This window comes from Plectropomus leopardus, chromosome 24 (genome assembly GCF_026936395.1).
Source record: "Plectropomus leopardus strain MGB_pleo_1.0 chromosome 24, ASM2693639v1, whole genome shotgun sequence".
In the NCBI taxonomy this organism is placed as follows: domain Eukaryota; kingdom Metazoa; phylum Chordata; class Actinopteri; order Perciformes; family Serranidae; genus Plectropomus; species Plectropomus leopardus.
The window spans coordinates 3,657,619-3,684,106 of NC_142199.1; the positions used below are offsets into that span (position 1 = coordinate 3,657,619).

At 39.7% G+C, this 26,488-nt stretch overlaps 1 protein-coding gene across 1 annotated transcript; it reads right to left on the reverse strand.

Moving 5' to 3' along the window:
• Positions 1–167: 167 nt before the first annotated feature.
• Positions 168–25,921, reverse strand: LOC121962780 (abl interactor 2-like). The gene is given in 13 exon segments (XM_088074224.1): positions 168–2,567; positions 3,400–3,585; positions 4,973–5,056; positions 7,013–7,177; positions 9,422–9,526; positions 9,529–9,621; positions 9,838–9,962; positions 12,362–12,508; positions 16,673–16,776; positions 17,299–17,316; positions 19,354–19,530; positions 19,612–19,779; positions 25,722–25,921. Coding segments are annotated over 13 exon segments (1,665 nt in total). The 5' UTR covers positions 25,839–25,921; the 3' UTR covers positions 168–2,391.
• Between the last annotated feature and the right edge of the window lie 567 nt (positions 25,922–26,488).

A 26,488-nucleotide genomic window follows, 5' to 3' on the forward strand; every position in this document is an offset into this window, starting at 1 on the left:
CACTTGCATAGAAAGTGAATGGCTAATGTAAACATTTTCAGCAACAACAAAAAAACACAAATAAGTGCAAATGTTCTATTTTTGTTGACTAACATCCCCCAAAAGTTAGACTTCCTGCTGTCCAAAAATGTACATATAAAAACAAGAACCAAGCATTGCTACACTGATAAATCTTAATAATTTTATTGTCTTTGTTCTCATGATTTTACAAATATGATACTTCTGCAATTCAACTTTAACTGTGCAACACAATGGCATTATGGACTGTTAAACTCGACATCCCGAGAGACGTCTGTGACTCCAGGGAGCTGTGAATCCTGCAGACCGAGGGCCTTATTTGTTTTTTTGTTTTTTTCTAGTGTCATCCTACGAGTGTTATGTCAATCTTGCGTGTTACATTTAGTATCATTCGACTCGGGCCTGCTTCTTTGTCCACAGGATTCACTAGCAGCTTAAAAACACACGATTTTTCACCCCTGACGTAATGACGGCTACTGTCTGGAGGGGAGGAAGCCGGGTCCCTCCCCTCCTCTCCCTCCCTCCCTCCCCCATGGGTCAGAGAGCGACTCCTCGGACGTGGGCTTGAATTAAGTCGTACAGTCTCTTTGGATGAGGCTGGTGGTACTTGGTCAGAGCTGCAGGGCTGCTTGTCTTTTTAATGGGTGATCTCGCCACGTAGGTTTTTGGGACACCAGTACAGATAAGAACAATGGCATGCAAGACTCACATACAGACCCACTTGTTATTATTTCTTTTTTTTTTTTTAATAGAAAATAAAGATTCTGACATAAGTACAAGCACTGAGCCCTCGCAAACACCCAAAGCGTATTGGTACGGAGGACAACCGACGCCTAAACCGACGGCGTTAAGAAGTATCTGGGGCTTGCGACGGTTAAAAACCATTTCAACACAACAGCTGGCATCTTTTCATATTCATAAGTCCTGTTTTGAGGACATAATACATCTCACATTTATATTATTTCTTCTTCTACACCTTTTTTTACTACAAATGTATGTGCTTTTGATTTAAAACAACTCCGGGAAAAAAAAAAGAAAAAGATTTGTAACGACTATCCACCCCACTCCGGCCAATTTATTGCAAATGAAGTGATAACCTCTGAACAGCAACACACACTTCAATATGGCACAAGCATCTTAGTAATGACCTAAATGCATCTTCGTCGTCATTGTGGGTGAATATCAAAAACCAAACCACACCATATCTAAAAATATTAAGACATTGATCATCAGTAGAGCAGAAAGTTTTTTTTCTCCTCGTCGAAACATGCAGTCTGCCGCCCTGCAAGCAAGATTCTGGACCCCGTGGTAAAACGCAAAAAAAAAAAAAGTCAAATGCATATGAACACTGCAAATGATCAGCCTCGCCAGTTGAGCTAATATACTTCTATTATTCATGACAGGAGCTGCAGACTTCAAAATCCAGGTCACTGTGCAACTGAGGATCTTTCGTCTCGTATTCGAGGGCTGAATTCCTTCTCACGAAAAATGCACACTGGCCAGCAAAGTGAAGCCCCTTTGAGTTCAACCTCGGACAAAATATTTGAAAATAAAAATAAGCAAAGCTTTAAAGCACTCTTGTTTGCTTCCGTACGTCTTTTCTGACCCACTTTTCATCCCGCTCCGTGTGTCACCTTAAGACATTTGATGTGCTTATCCTAGTGAACGTCAGCTTTGGCACGCTCTCTGCTGAGGTACCCAAACAAATATTTAGTCAAGTACTGAAACTACTGTTTGTTCCCCCCACCGAGGATATTGTTGCATTGTATTTCATATAGAGAGAGGAGTATTTTTCTCTAAAATGTCTCTGGAGTGTTTAGGAGAAAATCTACACATGAAGGCATTCTCCTCCAGCCCTTTCTCCGAGGCTGTGATGTGAAAACCCGACTAAATCCCTCACAGCAGCCCCATCTACTTTCTCACCATTTATCCCACTACGAAATCCAAATAAATATCTTTAAAATAAGGGCAAAAATGGTAAAATAAACAAAAAAAAATGAAGCAAATCGATGTAGTGGCCTCATAAAGTAACACAAAACTACAATAAATCCATCACCGTCCAGTCCTCAGTCAAATAAAGAAACAAAGAAAGAAATATTACAGGGAAGGATATATCTAGAGTAGTGGTTGCTTTACAATGGCGCCTGTGTCGAGAGAATGACAGCGCATCAGTTTGTCATGTTGCACCTTCTTTGAAAACTGCATCTTCTTCCCCCTCTCTCTCTCTCTCTCTCTTCGCCCAGAGGTGATCATGCTCTGTCTGATCAAAGTCTTTGACCTTTAACCCTTGGCTCCCCTCCCCTCCCCGTTCCCTTCCCCATACAAACGCTCCTCCCGCTCCTCTTCCTCGTCATGCGCGAGAGGGGGGATTGTTCAGTCGGCGTAGTGCATGATGGACTCGACGTAGTTGCCGGGGAAGAGGCCCGTGGTTCCGTTCATCACGCCCTCGAACCAGCCGTCGTCGTTCTTCTTGATCACGTAGATGATGGCGCCCTCCTGGAAGGAAAGCTCGTCCTCCTTGTCTCGGGCGTAGTCGTAGATGGCCACCACTAAAGGAAAAGAAAGGGGGACGAAAAACTGAAATTAGAAGTAAATGTAACTAGACGACAGCCTTGTTACGACATCTATTGCACGTCTGCCCTCAGGCGACGTCCTGGAAGAGGGACTTTCTTCCGTTTTTTTCCTCCGTTACAGGGGCTCTTTTTCGGGCGTTTGTCCTCAGGCGATGTGAGGGTCAAACGGCAGAGGGATGTCGTACGCTGGAAAGCCCTCTGAGGTGTTTTGCTAAAATGGGCTTTATATAAAAAACTGACTTGACTTGTGGTTGTATACCATATTCACAGATCTTTACAGCTTCACAAAATACAAGATAAAAGGCATCATATGAGGACGGTATTCTTGTCAATTCAGCATCATTATAATCCATAAATAAACTGTATTTGTGTGCAGAATTCACATTATTGTTGCCTCAAATTGCCACCAGCCTCCGTTCGTTAACTGTGCGGAAACTGACGGAAGACAAATGAGACGAACAGTTCCAAAAATCAAGATTCCTGACTAAAATAAGTGCTGCATGGTGGGTCAGATTCACGCTGCACTGAAAACCGACTCGTTAACTCCACGATGCCACAAGGTGAAATCCATGTCCTGCACTTCAATATTTGCATGAGCCAAGACTGAAAACTTTGGATAAAATAAAAAGCGAGCTTTGACTGAGTTTTCTGACGTCACACCTAACGGGATCACAGCAGCGTGCATCAACTGAGGTTAAACTCGTGACTTTATTCCGACATTAGAAATTTGTGGGCAACAGTGGAATCAAGTGAAAAGTCATTTGGCGTTGAACGACTGAGCGAACAGTGTGGAGCAGCGAAGGCAGACCTTTCTCCATGTAGCTGCGTGGGGCCCAGGGCGGGTCTTCCTCGGCGTAAGGGTCACTGTATTCCACCACCGCAGACTCTTCTTCATCGTCATCGTCCTCGTAGTCCTCCGGCGGTGGAGGAGGAGGTGTGGGCTCCTCAAACACCGGCTCCTCGGCGGGTGGAGGCGGAGGCGGCACGTCTGAGACTAGAAATAGTTTTCAGGCAGGCGGGAAGAAAAAGAGGACCAATTAGAGGCAAAGAAAGGAGCACAAAGATGACTGCGTTAGTCGGGGAGACAACACGACTGACTGTCGTTCTCATGCACTGGAGGGAGGAACAGAAACACACCGTGCAGGATGCATTTAGACAAAATTTAGATCAGCAGTACTGTGTATTTTATTCACCGTGGAACTTTATAACCACAGCACTTTACTGAACTGAACACGATACATAAAAACACAGAAGAGTGTGACACAAAATGTGCACACATGGATCCAACATGCAGTTAAAGAAATCAAGTCGGGATCTTGGTTTAGAGGATTTGTGATGGCACAGAAAAATTACACAGCAACGTGATCATGCTTTTGAACAAACATGCTTCATTTTTCATTTTTCAAAAAAAAAAAATCTTTACGAGAGGTCAACCGCCAACATTTGTTGCCAAAGGAACCACAAGTTATTCCCCCAATTTTTAAACAAAGAGCTAAAAATTTACAGGGTTTTGTTTTGTTGTTGTTGTTGTCTACAAAAACCTATGTGGCAGACAAGAAAGGCAAAAAAAAATTCTAGCAAAATTTCATAGTTATTTTTCATTACATCTATATTCCTTTCAAGTTATACAGCTTATGAAAGTCAATGGCTGCCAATGTGATGAATAAAACAAATGAAATTATAATAGGAAACCTTTTTAAAATAACTTAATAATAATACTTAGTATTCTACAATCATAAGTCAATTTAAGACGTCATTATTCTGAAAATAAATAAATAAATACAATATGAAGTCATTACTCTGAAGAAAAAAATCTTAATTTTAACAATTAAACCAATATTTTGACTTAAGTAAATCATTATTTTAAGAAAATCTGTCATTTTTTTGAGTTGTTATGTCAAGGTAGGCCGTTATTATGAAAAAAATCTCATTTTTAAATACAAACTCATTATATTGAGATACTAACTCAATACTGTGCTGTAGTCATATTTCATAGTAACTCACGACTTTTATCTACTATGTCACTATTTAGCAATAATAAGCTGCATTTATATATATTAAGTTTTTTTCATCACATGGGCAGAAAAGGGCTTCCACCCGAGTACCTGACACATCATGAACTTTGTTTTATGCCCGAATAACCACAGAAATCAAAAGCTCTGTGAGACACAAACAACAGAAAATTATCAGATCAATATTTAATGTCTCCAGAGTTCTTTGACAAATTTACACATTTATAATTAAAGATGGAGGCAGCAGATCTCTGACGCAGCTGATGTTGGAGGCTGATGACTCGTTTATTTGACACTAGCTGTTGGGGAGAAGACGAAAAACGAATGGCGGTCATGCAGTGGGGTCAGTGAGGGGCTAAAGCCACTTACTAGTCTCCTGAACTCGGGCCACAAAGCCCATCAGAGGCAGCTGAGGGGTGATCTGCATGGAGGGGGGAGGGGGCGCGAGCGGGCCTGCTATCACCAAACAGTATGAACACGCAGAGACGGAGGAGGACGAGGCCAGAGACAGAGAGAGGGAGGAGGACGGACATAAGAACAGCAGAGACATGAGAAAATGAGGTTAGAAGAACAGCACAGAGAAGAGTTAAAGAACAGGAATAACAAGAGAGTAAATGCAACATTTACAGCATGTAAACAATGATTTTAGCAGAAGCACAGACCTGACAGTCGGCCCTAGAGTGAGCTGCTATTTCTAACACCAAATAATCAAAACATAAAAAAAGTAAAAAGAAAAGTGCATATAAATATTTGCTAGGTTTCTAAGTCTAAATGCCATTTTATTTTTTTAATTCTATTTTTTAAAAAACAGACAAGAAAAACAGAAAAAACTAATTGCCCAATAAATTAAAATAATGATATTATATAAAATACAAAAAAAAAAGAATGAAAAATATAAATGTCCAACTTTATCCCAATAAAATATCGTATAAAAAAAGATGGAAAACATGACAACTCCCCAAAAGTGAGGCCAAAACTTTCCGAACACCCCATGGCAGGTGTAACAAGTAATTTTTTTGGCATTTTATTTTATTTTTTAAATTATTATTTTTCAAAATAAACAGACAAGAAAAATTGAAAGATAGAGCTAATCTCCATTTAGTCTTTAACAAACTTTGATCCAAAACACACTAGCAACACTTTTCTTTATGTTATATAATTACGGATGAAACACTTGGGCTCTGTAGTTAATTATATTGAATAAAAACCTCTTTTATCTCGAATTTTACTTTGTAAAACCAGAGTGTGATAAGTGAGAGTCAAACGAGGACAAAAGCCTTCAAAGAGCAGCGAGGGCAGAGAGCTGGTGAAGAGGTTAAATCTACTAAAAGCAGTTAAAGTTGATGGAAAACGACAGAGCACAAAACCGGATAGGAGATCTTTTCCAAAAAGATGCAGAAAAACGACATGAGTCTGGTGATCCGCTCTCTCTGAAATCTACGGGCTGTGAGGAGAGCCGGACTCTTTTAATCTGAACATTAATGGGAGAGTTCAGTTACGTTTAGAGAATAGAAGTGTTGAAAATAAAGAGAAAAAGCTCAAAAAAACAAAACAAAACAAAACAATTAGGCTGCAGGTTCTATAAGTAAATAATGGTAATATAAGTGAAATAATTCACTTGTGGCTGACTTGCATTAAAACCTCTGAAACCTGAAAGAATTGGCTTGACTTCTTTCAAAAAATGTGAAAAGAAACAAGCAACTTGGCAAAAATGTCCAACAAACTGCAAAAAAAAAAAATGCAAAAGGTATCAAAAAAATTATCTGAAAATTAGCCGGGCAGGATTATTAGGGAAAAATGTGCGAAAAACTATATTTATAATTCTCTTAATTGTCTGTTTAAAATTGTGTCACAGGAAAAAAAAGAATATATATATTTTTTAAGACTTTCTTTGGATCTTTTTCTTCACTTTATTTTTTGTATGTGCTTATTTTCAGGTAATTTTATTTCATTTTTTATTTTTTAAAACTAATTTCTTTCTGGGCCATTTCTGGTCAAGTTGAAATCGAGCCAATTTGCTCAGGTTTCAGAGGGTTAGTTCAGTAATTTTTGTGCATTCTGCAAATTATTTGACATTGGAAGTTGTGTCGAGATGGATTTAAAAAAATTAAAAATATTTGTGCTATATGTGGATCATCACATTTGCTGATACATTTATGCGCTTTGCTCTGTGTAGAAGGGTTACACATGTATACTATGTGAACAAATGACTTTAAAATCCTGTTAAATAAATATAATGTGGCAGAGGGTCAAATCGAAACAAGTAATTAGTGATCCTATCACTGACCGAAACTCTCTTTAAATTCGCACAGAGGTGTCGTGGTTAAAAGCTTACATTTGGGAACTTTGTTACCACAGAAGTGTGAAAAGAATAACCATCTCCTGTTTTGCACACACACGTAAACAGACCTTGGTTCTGGGCGAAGTGCGGCCCCCCGTTGAGCTGGCTCTGGTTGTGGACCATGTTGGGCTGACCGGTGACGGACGAGGGTCGGCGGTACGGCAGCGAGCCTCCCACCTGCGAGTTCTGGGGCTGCTGCACGGGGCGGTTCATGCTGTAGAACTGAGGAGCACCTGAGAGGAGGCGACACCAGGAGGCAGCAGAGAGTCAGTCAATAAGTTCGGGGAGGTTTGATTTATCGTCCCTCTGATGTCCTGAACAGTGAGGTCAATCCAATTTCGCCTCTGGGAACTTTTTAACTTTCATTTTAAATATTCATTAATGATTATTAAAACAGGCGCTTGGTTGAGGAATATTTTATAATTTAGCTGCAAGCCAAGCAGTGATAAATCCTAAAAATGTTCACAAAATAGCAACAAACAAACTTTTAATTGATGAAATGATTAAAATTTCCATAATGCATCAATATTAACATTTTGCTAATGGTGCTTATTTCCTAAACTGAACAGCAGCAATGTGCACTAACGTACGAGCACAATATTTAGCCACAAAACACCATAACAACAGGAACAAAAAGGGCCGAATAAAACACAAATGAAGAATTCACTGTGCAAGCGTTTCAGCACATGCATTATACATCAGAAAATCATCATCACCACCATCATCACCACACACACAAGCAGCTGATGAGATGCTGTGAGGGATGAAGAGCAGCGGTGGAGAATGGGAAACCCAAGGCAGGTAACGGACGGACGGCAGAGAGACTTTAAATATTCTCGACAGTTTTCATAAATATTCTGAGGAAGTGCTCAACAATGACCTTTAAAGCTGATTTCATTTTAGAGCACTTAATGGTTTGAGGGAAAAGGTGCTGCAGGTGACGAAACAAGACCAAGTTGTTAAATGGAGAGTCTATCTTTTAAATGCAGATTCCACATCACATTATTGTGTTTACCTTTTTTCCCGGACTCAATATTTTATCTTTTTAAAACACTGATAAGGTGTGCGGCCCTTGAGAGGTGGACGTTTCTGAACATAAATTAGAGAAAACTCAATCTGACTTTCTTAAAAGTTTAGACTGAGAATAAATATATGATGACCAGATCAATTTAATTTCTAGTATTTGTGCCTTTACATGAATGTTAAATTATTATTATTTATTTAATTAAGTGTTTCATGGGGTAGAGGGGGGTTGTGGAGGGTAAGGAAAGTGGGCATAATTGTTTAATGAACTGTCTGTTTCTGTAGAATAAAATAAAGCACCGATGCAAAAAAAACAGACCGTGAATCATCTTTTCAGGTGATTTCGGCTCAGCTGTTTAATCCTGACGGAGCTCAACTGGCAACTTTTCCATCAGCCTGAACAAACAAAACCAAACTGTGTCACAGTTCAGCTGCACCAAACCAGACACTGCAAACAGTGAAAGGTTTAAAAAGACTAAAGTCTGACACCCTCCTGCATATAAAACACCGGGCTTCATTAAAATACGATGGACACACAAATCTGTGCTTAAACCTTGCATACAAATATTTAGCGCACACCTTATCTGTGGTCTTTTGCACCATTTTATGTCATTTTTATTTGTTCTTTTTTTTTTATTTTTGTTTTATTTATTTCGAACATCTCATCTCTATTGTTTTAATGTTTCTTTTTACCTGTTTCTAACATACTATTTATACAAGCTAATTTAGAAGTGCCACAATGATGAAGGACCGGCTGTCTCACAAAGTGTAAACATGCACGTTTTTAAGTAAACCCAAAACAAATAAAAACCACAATTATTACAAAGGCTTCAACAGACAACACTATTTAAAATCAATAATTTTTAAATGCATGTATTTGACAGCCTTTTATCCTCATTCATTATTGTCATATTGCAATCCTAGCTTAAAATGTCCATATTAAAGTTTTTTATTGTTTTTATTGACTCTACCTATAATGATCTACTGACACAAGTATGACATTTTAACAGTTCCTTACATGTCTGGAAAAACAACTCTCAATTTGGCATCAATATAATTCATAAAGATAACTGTATTTGCATACCTTTCACAATAAAAGCCCTTATCATGTACACTGCGTAACTTTTTACCAGATGAAACTCAATTTGTAGCAACTGCTACAAATTTGCATTGCTGCTGGTATGACGAGATTTGACTCAAAACATTGACAGGCGAGTATTTTGCATTTTCGGGTCGCTTATTCATTACGCCCCAAAGTGTGTAAAAGCCTTAAGTTTGAAGGACTTTACACACCAGAAAGTGTCAGTTTTCTCGAAAGTCTCAAGAGAAACCTCGCACTTTCTGAGCGGTCAACAAATGGTCACACAGCGCCACAGAAGAATCGGGGTGATGACATGCCGGTGGAGGCGGGATGGAGGGCAGTGGGCGAGCTTCTCCCACTGGGTGACACTCACCTTGTGCGGGGTTGCCGTAAGTAGCGGGGCCCGTGCCAGTGGGGGCCGCAGAGGCAGGGGGCGGGGGGGGGGGCGGGGGTACAGGCGGGATCTCTACAGGGGGTAAGGGGCCTGTGGGGGGCCGTCTAGGGCAGCGGTAGGGGGTCCGGGGGTGGTGGCAGTGTTTGGGGGAGGTTTAGCTGAGTTGGATGGGACTGGGGCTGAACCGAGGGGGGTCGAGGAGGTAAAAGGAAGGAGAGAAGAAACAGGTGAGGGAGGTCGAGACAAGATCAGAGTGAGAAGGGAGGCAGTAGATCCAGGGTTCCTACACATTAATGTCACACTGCAGCGTGCAGGAAGCCCGGATACTCAAGATTAGTTAGTTAGTTTCAGGCACACACCTTTGCTAGGAGAGGAAAAAAAAAAGCAGGCGTTACCTGGGAAGGCGGTGGGCGGGGCTGGGGTCGGCACGGCGATGGGCACGCCCACGCTGCCACTGCCGCTGTTCTCTCGGCTGCTGCTGCGACTGCTGCTGGGGTGGCTGCCTCCGCTGCTGCCGCTGCTGGTGGCGAGTACGGCAGCAAACACGTCAGAACACAGACGCTCACACACACTCTGTCACTCCGTCACACACTCGCACTTCTCGTAAAGCCTTTGTGATCAGCTTTTCTCACTTTTACAAAGCGTATCCTTAAAAAACACTCAAAGCCAAAATATGTCAACCTAAAAATGCAATCAAGTCGTCACATATCGACCTTTTCGACCAAAAAGATCCAGAAACTACGGAGCCACAGGAGCTAAAGAGCTTTCCTGTTTGGGTTTCCATCGCATCTCATGAACCACGATAATTTGGCAAATTAGTCTAAAGACTAATGAAAGCAGCAGTTTGATAACTATCTTGAGATTACAATTATATAGTGATTTTAGGGACAATTGTTTTCGTGGCACATTCACATTTAAATACATAGAGCCCAGCTTTCACTCCCACATTGTTCTAAATTCTTGCTAATGTAAAAATCTTTGCAAAAAAACAAGAACAGTTTTTGATCACAGTGTAACTTGAAATTAAATATGAATTAAATCGCACTTATTCATAGGCTAACTACAAATAAATATGTCACTACAGAATGCAACCATAGGAAAACTGTGTTTATTTTTACTGTGTTTAGAGCGTGACTGTATTGGTTATTTGGGTTAATCTATATATTTATGCATTTTATACAGCGGTGACGGTCCCACGACATGTTATCCAACATCACTGATACTGATGTTTCAGTTAACGTAAGAGATATTTTTCTTTTTGGCCTTTATGCGTTCATTGTGCTGCAACTCGTTGTGTTTTTTCAGGTGATTTAACACATTAGTTGTGTTGCTTTGTGGTGCAGACACAAGTCTCATGCACTCTGCATGATTTGCTCTCTCCTAAATCAGAAATACTTTTCATGTTGTATGTCTGCAGTTGCAACATTTTAGAGTTTTTTTTTAAACAGGCTGCCACAGCAGGGTGCTCATGTAGTTGGCTGTTAGTTTGAGAAGCGCTTTATTTGATGTAAATTAGAGGTTTCTACAAGCGGAGAACGCATTTAAAACCTAAATAAAGCTGTGGATCGTGTTTATTTAATCCTGGATCTTGATTAATATTTGATTAATTATGCAGCCATGATAGAAAGGAGAAATACAGATGTGGAAAAGGGGTCTGACCAGTGTTTTATGGTTATTTATTCGTGCATTAGTAACTGCAATGACATACTAGGCAAATTAGTTTTTGTTTTTAAATTGCTGCTCCACCAACAACATAAATTTGTTTATAGCTCAAAGAACAAAAAAATGTCCATCCTTCGTCCTAATATTGATACTGAATATTGAAGTGGCATTTTGGGTTGGAGCGTACCAACGCCTTCAGGCCCACAGATAAAGCTCCTCAGTACCTGGGCTCCTGGTAAAGTTACTGTGGTGGAAACACACATAATTTACTTTACATTTCACACCACATATTTTAAAATAAAACTCTGCATATGATTCATGTTCCTCATTCTGCTTTTCATTTGCAACAGAATGTGCAGCCAGACTCAAACAGCACAGTCGAGTTAGCGGCGTTCAGCATGTTGAAGTCTCCCTTCGGTTCCCAATAATAACTCACATTATTAACGTGGCGCCCTCAAGAGCATTGATGTGTTAGTGTGAGCTGTTATGCCTTTGGAATGACTATGCCACAGTGATATTAAAAAAAGCAGCTGGAAAGCCTCACCAAGGACACACAGGTGACGCAGTAGCGACACAAGACAAAAGACAAAGATATGAGACGCGGTAAAAAAGCAAGAAGCGTCAAGACACATGGGGGGGCAGACTGTTTGTACGACAGGAGAGAGCGCATGGCTGAGAGATGGAGGAAATGGATGGAGCGGTGCAGATAAAGACTCGTGCTGAGAGGAGAGTCCGGGAGTAAAAAACATTTGGCCAACACATGGGGCGCAGTGACGAAACTTTCCATGTTGTTTCCCCCCCTAAAAGCACATCTTTTGACTTGTCTCACGGCAGACGGGAGTCTATGAATATCTCTGGTGCTCTGGGATGAAAGAGTCTCGTCTCGGGAGATGAGCTGACATTGGGTTGACAGGACTGTGGGGGCGACGCTGCCTATTTAATGACTATTACCATAGGAACCTGCGTCTAGCCGTGCTAAATACAGCTCTGGAGCCTCGTCCTCATTTCTGTCCTCATCTGAGCAGCGAGGAGACACAGGTGAGGGATTTCCAAGTTAACCAATCAGGGAGCAAAAAGGTTAAAGTTGGTCAAACTTTAGGTGGATTAAAAAAAGAGGGATTTCCACGTCATCTCAGAGAAGAAGGAGGCACAGGAGTCCTTTCAGTGTAGGAGAGGAGAAGAAGAAAAGGAGGTAGAGGAAAAAGGGGCGTGTTTCAAGAGTGTAGAGAGGCATGCTGGGAAGGGGGTGAGGGGTACCTGTACGTGCGGTTCCTCTGATTTACGGATGCAGTGCGTGCAGGGCTCTGCTGTGGGTGCGCCACGTTGCGCGTCGGGCTCGAGACGTAGTCGTTAGGGACAACGGGTGGACGCACCGGCTCAAGCGTCCTATAGGGGGAGTGGCGCCTGCGAGAGGGTCAGGAGGGACAGGAGTCGAGGGGGAGGAAGGGGGGAGAGGGAGGGGCATCCACAGAGAAGTGAAGGGGAGAGGGGAGGAGGAGGAGAGCAAGAAACAAACAAGTGCAAACTTAAAAAACGGGGAACGACAGGTGGTGAACATCGGGGGTCGGCTCGAGGTGAATCCAGAGGCGGAGGTGGGCGGGGTCAGGAACATCGCTGCTGTCGGCTAAAATCCACCAACGCTATCAGCTCGTTCTGCTGTTTAACCCTCTGAAACCTGTGTGGGGGTCCGATTTTCTTGTGCTGCATTTTGACGTCTTTTACAAGTATTTTAATCTTTGAAACCTCAGCAAAAAGTTGTTTTGTTTTTTAAATTTTATTTTTTTTGTAGCAGCTTTTTCTATAGAATTTCCTCATTTGTTTATGTGTTTTAATTTAATTTTAATTTTCTATTTTTTTTTTATGTTATTGCCAATTTTTGGGTAATTTCTTGTCAACTTGCTCATTGCCTCCCACTCATGTTTTTGATTGAAATCAGGCTGACTGAAAATGGGCTTAATGAATGTCAAAAAAGTTGTTTCAAGGTTAAAGAAACAACAATAAATTAAGAAGAGTCTATAACTGAATGTCCTCTCAAAGAAAAGGCTTTAAGTAACTCCTCAATGCATTTAAATTTATTTTGGTAAATGTCGACCAGCAGCTTTCTTCAGCTGGTCCAGAAAAGTTAGACTCTGTAGATGCTGCCAGATTTTAAATTAGTAATACAAGGAACATATTTTGAGTTAATGTTAAACATGTTTTAATATTTTTATGAACAACCACTAAAAGAAAGTTTATTCAAATGTTTTTCAAGACCTGGAAAACATTTTTTTCTGTGAGTTTCATCACAAATAACAATTTTGTTTAATTCTTTTGTCTGCAAAAGAGACAATTTGGGATTGAGACATTTTACTTATCTTAACGTAATACGGAAGAAATTTTAAGCAGATTGGAGCAGCTTTTTAGACAGATGTTTGTGTATTTTGCACCAAAAACAACAATTAAAGACACTGGATCCTAAAATGTAAGATTTTTGGGGGGGGTTAAAGTTCTGAAAAACAAAAAATCAGAGTGACGATTTGAATTAAGTTCCCATCTGTTCTGCCAAAAGTGTCTCTGAGCCTGATAGTCTGAACGAGAAACCTGAAAATGCATTAAATAAAACCATAAAAAGTGTTTTTTAACACGACAGCAGCGCTACGCTGGTGATGTCCTCAGTTTTAAAATAGGGGAAAGAAAAAACACAACCCTGAGATTTATTGATCTGGGACTGAGAAGCTGTACTGGCATGTAAATTTCCCAGCTGACACAGCGGGGTGACCCATCTCTGAGCACTGTTGCTATGGCAAAACGTTGCTATGAGGAATATGGGGCAGCCAGGAGTGGGCGGGCTGGGTCACAAACACACAACTGAAATTTGAAAAACAAACTAAGAGGAATAACACAAGAGAAATTAAAAAGTAAGATGTCCGCCCGTCGCCACAGGCTGCGGCAGAAGGTGCATCATGGAGGGTTGGAGCTGTGGTTGATCGGCATGCGTCTTGAAGGGACGTACACACACACACACACACACACACACACACACACACACACACACAAACACTATCGCACTCTGAAGGTCAATATGAAAAAGTGGACACACTCAATCACTCACACACCCTGACAGTTATGGAGAGAGGGCTGACACAAAACACACCCACCCACATACACACACACACACACACACACACACACACACACACTTTCACACACAGAAACACTTGACGCCCAGGAAGGTCCCACAGGTGACAAGAGACACAACATTTATGTGTTGCACGAGACAAAGTCCCTGTGGGATAAGAGGTACCTTCAACAGTCAGACAGACGGAGCAGAAAGACATCAGAAACTCCTCACAACATGAAAGAAAATTAACCCTTAGGGCCCGCTTTAATATTACACACAACTGTAACGCTCTTTGCACAAAATGCTCTTTTCAAAATACCAAACATTAATATTATTTTTACTTCCATTGAGTTTTTAACCAACATCAGCCCTTAGCATAAATATTTTCAGCCTTTAAATGCCAGGTTTTTGTCGTAATGCCACTGTCTTTAAATGAAAAAAGGCACAAAACATGAAGCATTTTTAATGTACTTCATGCTACGTTGATTTTTTTTGATTATCACAGTCTAGGATATGTCAATGATTTGCAGCAACATCGATTGTGACAGCCCACCTAATGGAAATAGTATGTTTTTTTTGTTTTTTTTTACCAAATATGGTAAAAATGATGTAATCAGGTGGAAAATAGTAAAAAAAACTACAAATTCAAAGGCAAAAGCTCAGAATGAAACCCAGAAATAATACAAGTCACGTTTTTATGCTTTGATGGCTGTGTGTTTTATGCTTTTATATTTTTTACTTTCCTGTAGGAGCTGAGCTGGAAATTACAAAATTAAACAAAAATACACGATCTTGCCAAAATGTATGCCATATGCACGAACACAACCCAAATTATCCAAAAAGTGAAGAGTAAAATGTGCCAAACAGTCCCTAAGGGTTAACGCCACTGTTATTATTTACACAGATAGATACGGTTTATCGAGAGTTATATGTGTTCGAAAGATAACACAATCAGAACAAAAAGAAATCCAAATTTAGTGTCATCCATCTGACAGCTGCTGGTTATTCCCACTCTGATTAGCACTGCTATCAAGAGCAGCTAAGTTTCCGACTGTGACCTTTGTGATCACGTCCCTCCGGTCTCCTGACATTAGACAAATGCCAATAAAAGGTTGAGAGATCTGAGAGCTCGCTGCCTGCACACCACCTCCTGCTAAAACTGAAACAAAGTGGGCTTTCCAGAAGCAATTACATGCCTTCTTTGTATTTTATTAAACTGCGAACTGAAATATGGCAGTTTCATGTTTCAAGCAGCCTCTGCTCCTGTGAAATGTCAGCGTTTTTAACCTGAAGCAGCACAAAGTTGTGTGGTTAGTGTCGTCGCCTCACTGCAGAAAGGATCACTTTCAGGCCTCGGTGCTTTCTGAATGGACTTTGCATATTATCAATGTGTTTGAGCTTATTTCCTCCCACAGTCTAAAGACATGCAAGTGAGGCGGCCTGAAGAGTCGGGCTGACTGCAGGGAGGCAAACAGCTCACTTCTGGGTGAATGTTGAATCAATTTATATGACTTGTGTGATTTGAAAAAAGAAAAGAAAGTTTCTATTTAAGTCAGAAACTCTCTCATTAAAGAATAATTTCAGCTCTGGTACGACTGTCAGTGTTTAGCCATTTAACATTTAAAAACTTTGTCTTTCTTAACTCATAATAAAAACAATAACTCTCACAGCATTGTTTGGTGTTTGTACAAAAACAGATTTTACAGGATTGATATAATGACTGGCTGTTTTCTGAAACTCTTACGTGTCTCGAAACCTAAACCATTTTTTTCCCTTTTCATATTTGATTTCTTCCAACAGAGGTTTGTTTTAACTGGCAAAATAACTAAAGCTCTGCACACTGTGAAGAAGAGCATTAGCTAAAAACATCACTTGTAAATGTGATCTACAGTGTGCAGAGCTTTCTTCTTCTTCAAGTTTCAAATGTTACCTTCAATCGGTCCAGAAACTACCTTTAGTTTTTTATGTGTGATGGCATGCTTTTCAAAGCTTTCAGCATTTCTCTCTCAGTGCCTTCAAACCAGAAGATGAAGAAGAATCTGGTGAATTGAGATGAAAGAATATATGCTTTATGAAGTATATACAGCATGTTTGTGTGCAAGAAACTGCAAAAACAGCCAGAAATCAGTCTGCAGTTTGGTGTGAAATCTCTTCTACACATGGAGAGAAGGGAAAACTAAAACACATTAAAAGAGGGATACTGCCGACCGTGTCTCACCAGCACGGATGAGAACCGAAACAAGAATACCCCTGCTCTGAGAACGGCCACTGAGGAGCATTTTAAACCCCCGAAGGACGCTAATTAAACAAGGAGGTAAAAGAGGTGATGATGAAACTGGGAGCAACCAGGCCCGTCTGAAGGGCTCGTGGTTGTGTTCCCAAAGCCACAAAAAAAACCCCAAACAGTTACATTCGGCCTCTGATGGACACAAATCTGCTCTTGTGTCCATCCGAACACCGTTACATACCCAAGGGTCCCTTTCCCCGACATGGGCGGGCTGGGGGGCTTCTGTGTGGGGGGGTTAGTGCGAGGCAGTCCACCTCCTCCGGCCTTCATGTTCTGAGCGCTGGCCTGTAGGAGGACAACATGGTTATAAAAACCCCAGGAGAGCTAAAACATACAAATGAAATCCTTCACAGCATAAAAATGTCTTTAGAGGAGCTGTTTAAGAATTATATTTATTCACTTTCATGCCGAGTTAGATGACTAGAAACAGTCAGCGTGAAAACTAACTAAATCCACCAGCTAGCACCTCTTTAATTCACTAAATGTCACATTACGACTATAAAACTGCAGCTTGTCTTTTTTTAGAGAGTTTTTGTAATATCTAAAATATGAGATTTAGAAGATATGTGTTATTAGCGAGCATGTAAACAGAAAAAACTGTATCAATCTACTCTCGACAGGAAGGCAATTAAGCGTAAAATGTCTAGCTGATCTTTCAACAGCAAAAAAGTCCTTAAAATGTAAAAGAAAAAAAAGAAAAGAAAAAAAGACAGCTCTCACAGCAAATCAAAACCAAAAAAAGAGAACAACTCAATCAGAAATCACAAACCCCACTTTCTTCTGAGGCTCTTACTTTGAAAGTCTTACCTTAAACCTTTGCAACCACTACGGTTGATTAAAAAGACAAAAATAGGTGAGCAGAGAGAAAAAGGAGAAGAAATCAGAGGATTAGTGATCGAAAAAGGAGAGAAAAACAATTATTCATGCATGTGGCACAAGCTGGTTAGATTCGGGCAACAATGGCTCAGTGTTAACATCTGAGGAATTTGTTCTTTGAGACCTTTGTGAGGTTGAAAACGGCTGAAAAACAGACTTCTCTTTGTTCCCAAAGTCAGTGAGAAACTAGCTTTCCAAAATCAGCCGCTGTCACCATTTTATTAAATAAACACATCATTGCAGAGGAACCTGTTTGCAGCAGCAGGTGACAGAATCACAACAACACGGAGTAAATTTAGCTGAATTTATATCCGGGGTGACTTTAGTTTCCCACACAGCTGAAAAGCAGTCATTGATTTTTTTCTTGCATTACTTGAAACCCAATAGTGACTGTTTGACCTCCATAAGTCCTCTCCATTCGATTCTGTGCAGTGAATAACCCACTTTTACACAAACACGGTCCCATTTCTGAACCGCACACTTCTCATAGACATATTTTCATCACTCTGAAACTGAAAATATTTTAAAACCACATTAGTAATCTAAAGCAGGAGTTCCCAACCTTTTAACAGAAATAGAAAGTACTGAATAGACAAGAAAACAATAGAAAAGAATAGAATAGAAAGTACTTTTTGTGTGTTAAAACTCAATAGTGCTGGCAGAAGAAAACCATAAAATCATACTGATACGCAGAGGCCACTATCTATTTATTTTTTGGCAAAAACAATAATTAATATTAATATTATAGCCTACTAGAATAAAAAAACTTGTGATGAAATGACTGAAGTGAGAAGAACAGACTTCAATTTTTTTAGATAAAAACTGATGTTTAAGGTTTTTGCTATGGGGACAGAATTTGCAGTTTAAAAAGCAAATAAATCGCATTATATTGCAACATTTTATGCCAATACTAATATCACAACATGTTTAAAATCCCAATAACAGTTTATCATGACTCAAGTATCACCCGTAAACCGTGTATTAGCAGGGAATTAGCAAAAATGCAGATGCAAATGAATAAAAATCAACATTTTTCCTATCATAATAGGGTTTTTGTTTTGATGTCACACCCCTGGTGTAAAAAATAACATCATGTCAGTATGTCAGACAGCTTATATAAACTCCAAGTTATTTTCTCAGTCAGCCATGCTCTATCAAATCCTCCTGTGCTCCTCCGCGCTTGAGAGGCAGCGTCTGATGTTTCTGCATCACACTGGCGTCATTTAAACCTCTGCGGTCAAAACACCTGTAACTGCGCTCAAACTGCCTACGATATATATTACAATGACTGCTTTTCAAAATAAGGTGTCAACTCCATGTATAAAAATAAGATTAACTGCTCAGACATGAAGCACTTTATTAACAAAGGGATTTAATATTTTGGTTTGTATATGTATTAAAGCACTATTTTGTTAATAAAAAATAGTGCAATGATGTTTTACATCAAATTAAATAATATTCATTAAATTTTTTATATTTTCTTAGTGAATTGTTGAAATGTTATTAATCCACAAGATGATCAAGACCCTTTTTCTAATGATAAAATCTGCTCAAATTGCAAAAAAATCAGAATTCAAAATTTTTTAAAAAGAAACACAACATTTGGGGAAAATTAAAACTGACTTCATAGGGCCCTGACAGTATTTATTTTTGGAGATAAAACTTGACACAAAACGGCAGAAAAATAAACAGAATTTGGTTGAGAAACTTCTGCTCCAGAGCAATTTAAAAACCTTTTCTCAAAGTCTGAGTATGATCAATTTCACTTTATAAAACTGGCTTGTAGTTGTGTGTTCACCATTTATTTTACTTGCAGGTTTTTCTGTTGCCAAAATTTACCACCAGCAGTTTGTTTCACTTTAAATACCATCACTTAAAGCCAACAGAGCTTAATTAGCAGCTCCCATTTACACTTGCAGCAGTGATTCATCCACACATTTAAGTCTAATTGATCAAATTAAGGGGAAAAAAGAACAAAATGAGCACCTTGACTCCGTGACCCATGTCGTCGAGCATGCTGTAGTCGATGGGCTTGCGGATGTAGCGCACAGGCCTCTCGGGATTGGCGGGGGCGATGATCTTGTGTGTGCGGGACGTGTTCTTGTTGGTGGTGAGGATGCCAATCTCCCGCCGGGCCACCTTCTCTTTGTGGATGTCCACCGTCTGAGGACGAGAGCAGAGGAGATTTTTATTCCTGGTGAGCCAAAAAGATACTTTCTGAAGTTTTTTTTGTCAGTTTCCAACCTGTGAGATGTGGTTGATGGAGGACTCCATGCGGCGGAGCTGCGACGCCTGGATGTCGAGCATCTGCAGGACATTGTTGGCCAGCGTGTTGATCAGGTAGGCTACGCTGGCCAGAGACTGGGTGGTGTAGTTCTTGGTCTCCTCCAGCGCCCTCTGCTTGTCTGGAGACTGAAAGAGAGAAAGAAAACATAGTTTGGTCGCTAAAATTTCAGAAAATAGTGACCAACAGTCCAAAAATCAAAAGAAAGTCAGTTTATTATCATGTATAGAATAAATTTCTCAAATTTCTTTCTAGCTTTTCGCCTACTTTAAAAAAATATATATATATTATTACTGTTTTGTCATACTTGCATTTTTTGTGCTCTTTTCTGTTGACTGTGAACAGCAACGTGGGAGGTATACGCCGAGTTAGTGAGTGCTTTTTGAGAAGTGGTATTACATTGAATAGGTATTTAGTAGTGTTGAAGATGGACATGAAAAGACCAAAAATATGATCAGTATGCTAATTTATTGTGAGAATCTCCTCTGCGTTATCTGTCATATGTTTTGACTTTACATTGAATGAATAAAACATTTTTGTTTCTTTTAAGTGTTACATTTAACAAGCATCAAAGCAGCAAATATTTGGCTTTTTAGCTTTAAAAAATGACAAAAACAATTGATCAAAATAATTACCAATTAATTAATTTCTATTAACAAAATAATTGACAATTAATTTTCTGTCAGTTGAATCACTGACTAATTGTTTCAGCTTTATTTATTGATTTATTTTGATTAAAGTTGCAAAGGAAGCAGTCTGTCCAGAGCAAGTGGGGTGAAAATTCAGCTCGTCTTGTGCTAGAAATAAACGTTTAAACCTGCAACATGTTATAAAATTCTGGCACATTCCTAGTGCATGCTGTATTTCTCATTACTTTAAAAAACATTTCATGAATAGCCATCATCAATTTTGTAAAACTAAACTCTGCTTCAGTGTGTGTGCGTGCTTTTTGCCTATAAAAACGATTAGTCGAGATTAAAGCACCTGAATGCAATTTGTTGCAGCAGGATGGAGGACAAAAACTGCTGCATCCAAGGTTTCAGTGCCAATAAGTAACATTTTAAGTGGAAAAAAAACTTTAATGGTAGGGAAGTGAGCGGCGAGTAAAAGAGCTGCAGCCAGCCAGAGTGAAAGGAGACTTCTGAGGCAGCGTGGGCACATCAACAGGAGCATCAAAGGCCAGATGGATCAGCTAATGTTTCTGCTGGGAAACCGTGCTCCTCACCGACACTGAACAAAGGCCGAGATTCAGGACTGAGCACTGAATTATTTAAGTAAAAATGCAGAAAAAGTAGCCTCTTCACGTTTCTCAGACATTAAGATTTGCAGCTTTAATTTGAGTTTTGTGATCGTTAACTGGTTGTCTGGGTTTTGGATTTCTGTCACACAAGTGTTTTGCATTAACGGACATTTTAAAGCCAAAATGAGTAATTGATAATGAAAAAAAAACCTATTTGGAGCCCTGAATGCAAAGAGGCTCATTTATAAATTAAGGAGACAACTTTTAGGGCTTTCACATCATGATGTAAGCACTGCTTACATTTTTTTTAATTGTCACACCCTCTCATCGCACCGTCAGCTTGATCGGCATCGCAGGATCCAGCATGCTTTATGCAGCGATTAAGTCTCTTACAATTGAACAGGAGAGCATTTTTGGTATTATATTTGGTATATATATAGTGGACATGCATCGTTTGGACTGCAGTCGGAGCTCTGGCAGAAGGCAGAGAGCTTTGCGCCCGACAGCAGCGGCTCCTCATTCAGCCAGGAGAGGAGCTTTGCATCGCTGCAAAAGGCAGGCAATGCAATTAGCAAGGGATGCATGATTTGGGATTTTTTGCCGAAATCCAAGGAAGCAACCCATTTGGTCAATAACTGATGCCAATATCGATATTTCCATTTTTTCGCCTAATTTTGGTGATCATCAAGTCTCTTCTGTAGTGGAATTAACTAATTAATTAATTTTTTACAGCCGCTGGTGATTTTAATTAACCCATCCTTCAACATAAAAGATGAAGCAGGATCAAGGACAAATTTTTATTTCTTTAAACAACGTTTTTTTTAAACTGTGTTTAAAAAATGACTAATACATCTATCTAGATGCAATGGAGATATTCACATTGTCAATAAAAAAATGAAGAAAGAAAAATGAGTCCGTCATATTGGCAGAAATCTGCAGGCTGGGTGATTATGTTATCTTATTTAAAAGCCAATATCTGCCAATACAGATGACGTGCCAATATTATCGTGCATTTCTAATCAGCAGGCAATGCAAGCAGCAAACGTACTCGGGTGCAGTGTAAATCAGTTGCATATTAAAATATAAAAATGCCCTTAAAGAATACGTACCTCTAATTTTTACAAATGACTATTTAAAAAAAAGCTGAAGCAATTCGTGGATCGATAGGAAATTAGCCAGAAAATACTTTGATAACTGAGTAATCACTGATGGCATTTTTCAGGCAAAACATTTGATTGATCCTGACTCTCAAACATCAAGACTTTCAGTTTTTCCTCTTCTTACATTATAGTAAATTGATAATGTTTGGATTGGTGTAGACATAAAGGAAAACTTTGGTGATTATACTGCTCAATATTCTGACATTGTAATTGATTAATCTGGAAAATAATCTACAGAGTAGCCGATAATGAAAACCATTAGTTACGGCAATTCCCGAACCAGCCTGCGCTTCCCTCTGTGTGCGTTGTAAAGCAGCAGATTGATTACACTGTGGGTCACAGCTGCCTTTATGTTGTGATTGGATATTGAGTGATTGATTTTTATTGTTTTCTTTTTAATTACAGCCATATTGCAAGTGGCAGTATAACCTCCCAAAAATCTGGGGCTTCCTATAGATGCATTTCCGTTGCATCCAAAGATAGACAAAAAGTCAAATGTAAAGCAGCACACAGGAAGAATCTGTTCATGTCTGTACAACATATAATATGCAAGTCAAATCATAATAATCTATTTTTTTTAATATAAAGTGATATTAGATAATTATGGAACTGAATTAAAATAAAAACATAACAAAAGACAGCATACTAAAACTACAGCAGCACCCTCTGTGGTGACATGTATGTTCCCTTTTATAAGAAACTAACTAACGCAATATAAATTTATGAGAAATCACATTGCGATCCAACAAATCATCAAACTCAGCCTGCAAACAAACAGCATCATTTAGGAGGAGTGAGGAGGGTTCGGCTCTGCCGGAGCATGAAGACAAACAGGTTATGTGGCAAAAGTCAGGAGCTGCAGCTGCTGCCTGCAGGGTACAAAACTGGCATCCCGAATTACTGGCTGAACTTGCTAATAAACTACATTTTTTGGATGGAGAGGATGGATGCATGAACTACGAGCCACAGTATGCCTCAGGTTAGTGGCTGAGGATCAAGGAAAGTTAGCTCTTCAAATGCCTGGTTGATGATGCTGTTTTCTCTCACAATACCTCAACTTGTGTGTCATTTATCAATCAATAACCACTGCTCTTCTTATGCAAGATAACATGACGAAGGATTGTCTGAACACCTAAAACTGATAATATAAACATTAAATAAGATGTCATTGACACATAAAACTGTATTTAATATTGATCTGATCGGAATAAACATGTTGATGTGTTTTTTTGTTATAAGGGGTGACTTGTGTTGTATTGTTTTGTAAAAAGTCTTTTTTTTTTTTACCATAATCCTAAAGTGTTTGTGTAATTATTTATGGAGCAAAATAAAATTAAAATATCAATATAGCTGGTCAAAATGTATTTTTTTTAAATTACTATAATTGGTTTTACTAGCTGAAAATGTCTCCGTTAAAACATCAATGACTTTGGGAGAAATGTATCCACCTTTTGTTGTCCCAGTGGTTGAAAATGACCGAGAGTGCAATAAATCTACCGCAAAGGCTCTGAGTCTAGCACAACCTTTTCTCTCAATGACTCTTTCCATTTATAACAAAGATATGAATGAAAAGAGCAAATTTTACTCCTCGGGTGGTAACTGAGAGTCACTATGGGAACAGAAAACAACTCCTTGAATCAGACTGATACTTAACCGTGAAAAAGGTGGAATTTTAGTTTTCATTAGTATGTGAATTATTATTGGAAAAAACACACATGTATACTATAACGGCCACAGTAGTTATTATATTAGAAGAATTTATCAAAATTGTAAAAATCAGTTCAACAAGTGTCCATTCCTGCATGTGCAATGATACACGAAACCTGGCTTTCCAGACATGGCAGGGAGAAATTGTAAATTAGAAGTGATGTATTTCACTAAACATCCCTCTGACAAATACTCCTCCTGTCCAGCTGATCTATGGGTTGTAATACACATCTGACAGCAGCTGGGAAAACCTCACAGTGTGAGAGGAAAACCAGGGCGGGCAGCCAGACAGCAAGCTGCCAGCATCCAAGGGCCGCCGCCGCTTTCTCAGGACAACCTGTCAGACCTGATCAGCCCTGCTCATCAAGGATGTCAAATTTAAGTATCACACCTTGTCAAAACCTCTCCCTGCTAACACCATGGTCCCAAATTCCCTCCTCTATGATAGCACGCCTGTAGAGCACTGATACTCAATTTACAGCTCGTGGGTCCCTGATAGCAGGCCACGGTGGCCCCCAAACCATTTTCTAATTCACAATAAAAATAAAGCGATTTCCACTGGGAATTGTTTTTGGACTTTAAGCATACATAAGGAGTCAGAGTGCATAAAACAGCATCAAAATAGAGCACGTTAATCACAACAAGAGCCAGTGGAGGATCCTCCACACCCCCTGATAGAGGTCCACACTAAGCCCCTAATGTCCTAAAACCCTAGAAACATCCTAAAAATCCAAGAAATGTCCTAAAATCCTTGACACGCTAAAATCCTGGAAAAGTCCTAAAATCCTAGAGATGTCCTGAATCCCAAGAATGTCCCTAAATCCTAGAAACGTCTTAAATTTATAGAAATGCCCCAATATCCCAGAAAGGTTGTAAAATACTATAAACATAGAAAAATCCTATAAACGCCCCAAAATCCTAGAAATGTCCTGTAATCCCAGCTTTGTCATAAAATCCTAGAATTGTCACAAAATCCTAAAATTGTAAAAACATCCTACAATCTGAGTCACGTCCTAAAACCCGAGAGATGTCGTGTTATCCTAGAAACATCATAAAATCCTAGAAACATGTGTGGGGCTCCTGTGACTGGCCCCTGGCCTCCTGTCATTGTGCAGAAGTGGCCCCCAAGCAAACCAAATTGAATATCCCTACTGTACAGTATGAAATCAAGCAAATCAGGTGACCAGAACTGCAGAATACAACATACCAAAAGCTCTGAATGAATTCATTGATTACACTCATACACACATGCCAATGCAATGCAATTTGATCACAGATGCAACACTACACTGTGTTTTCCAACCTGCAGAGCAATGCCTTAAAGAAGATAAGAAATCACACCAATGGCATGTTTAAACTGAGCATTTTCAGACACTAAAAGCCATAAATCATGTGTATTATATAGCAGTTAAAGCAAGTCGCAGTGTCTCAATCCAACACCATAAATCAGTGGTTGTTGGTAATATTGTCACGGCGGTTAATCTTCTGTCAAACCAAAGCTCATCGCAGATTAATCTGGCTTCATATCGCGTCCTACATCTCCGGCCGGAGCACGATCAGCTGGCTGCTGTAGCGGCAGTGATTGATCCCGCAGAGAGCAGAGAAATTGATTTTCACGGTGCCTGTTTGGTTATTTAGACCGAGGGGTGATGCCGAGCAGCTGGCTAGCAAGCTAACGGCTAACGCGATAGCTCCACGATGGATGTACACGCCACACACACACTGTTATATCGATTAAAATACGAACACACAAACGATGTTGAAGCGCTTTGACGTGATTGTAACAGCGGATTTCCAAATTGCGTGTTAAAATGTCTTTACAGAGGGTTGTTTTTGCGTTAGCCGAGGCTAGCTAACGCAGCTACATTAGCACCAGCTAGCCTAGCATCAGTTCGCCCCACCGTGATGCCCGTCAAATAACACAAACTACGACGTCTTTTCTCCCGCACATGAGACAGCCTACCTGGACATAGTTGCTCTCGCAGTACTCCGCGACTCTCTCCAAATTGGTAAAACTGTCTAATAGTGCGCTTCGTCCAGCTGGAATCTCTTCTTCCAGAAGCATTTGTAGCTCCGCCATTTTCACATCTTTAGCGGAGCGGTGTGTGTGTGTGACTGCGCTCTCTGGCGCCGCCGCGGCCGCCTGCGGTACTGCAGGGCTCTCCCAGCAGCTGCTGGAGGAAGCAGGGTTTCCCAAAATTAATAATGCTAGGGACTGTTCGTTATTTATGAGAGGGGAGAGGATGGTGCAAATCAGGGAAGACGTGTGAAATAATTGTTTAAGCACTGGAGGTAGTTATTTAATTTTGGCTTCGGGGAGGGGTAGACTTGGAGGGAGGATTTAGGAACATGTTCAAGAAAAAAAACATATATTTTGAGGAAAAAGGTATATTAACCGTTTATAACTAGTGTAAATTGGCTTAAATTCTTCAAAAACATTGGAGAAGGCACTGAGCAATTTAAGAATAAATGACCCAAAATTGAGTGAGAAATTAATTTTTTTAAAAAGTCTAGGAAAATTACCTTAAGAAAAAAAGGAAAGCCAAAAATAAAAACTTAAAAACAAACAAGAAAATGACCTGGGAAAATGCTTTAAAGGCATTATAATTGTGCAACATATATGAGTAATTTAAGAGGAAATGACCCGCAATAGAGCAAGAAATTAATATTAAGTGCAAGACAATTACCTGAAAAAAAATGAAAAAAAGAAAGCTATAAAAACAAGAAACA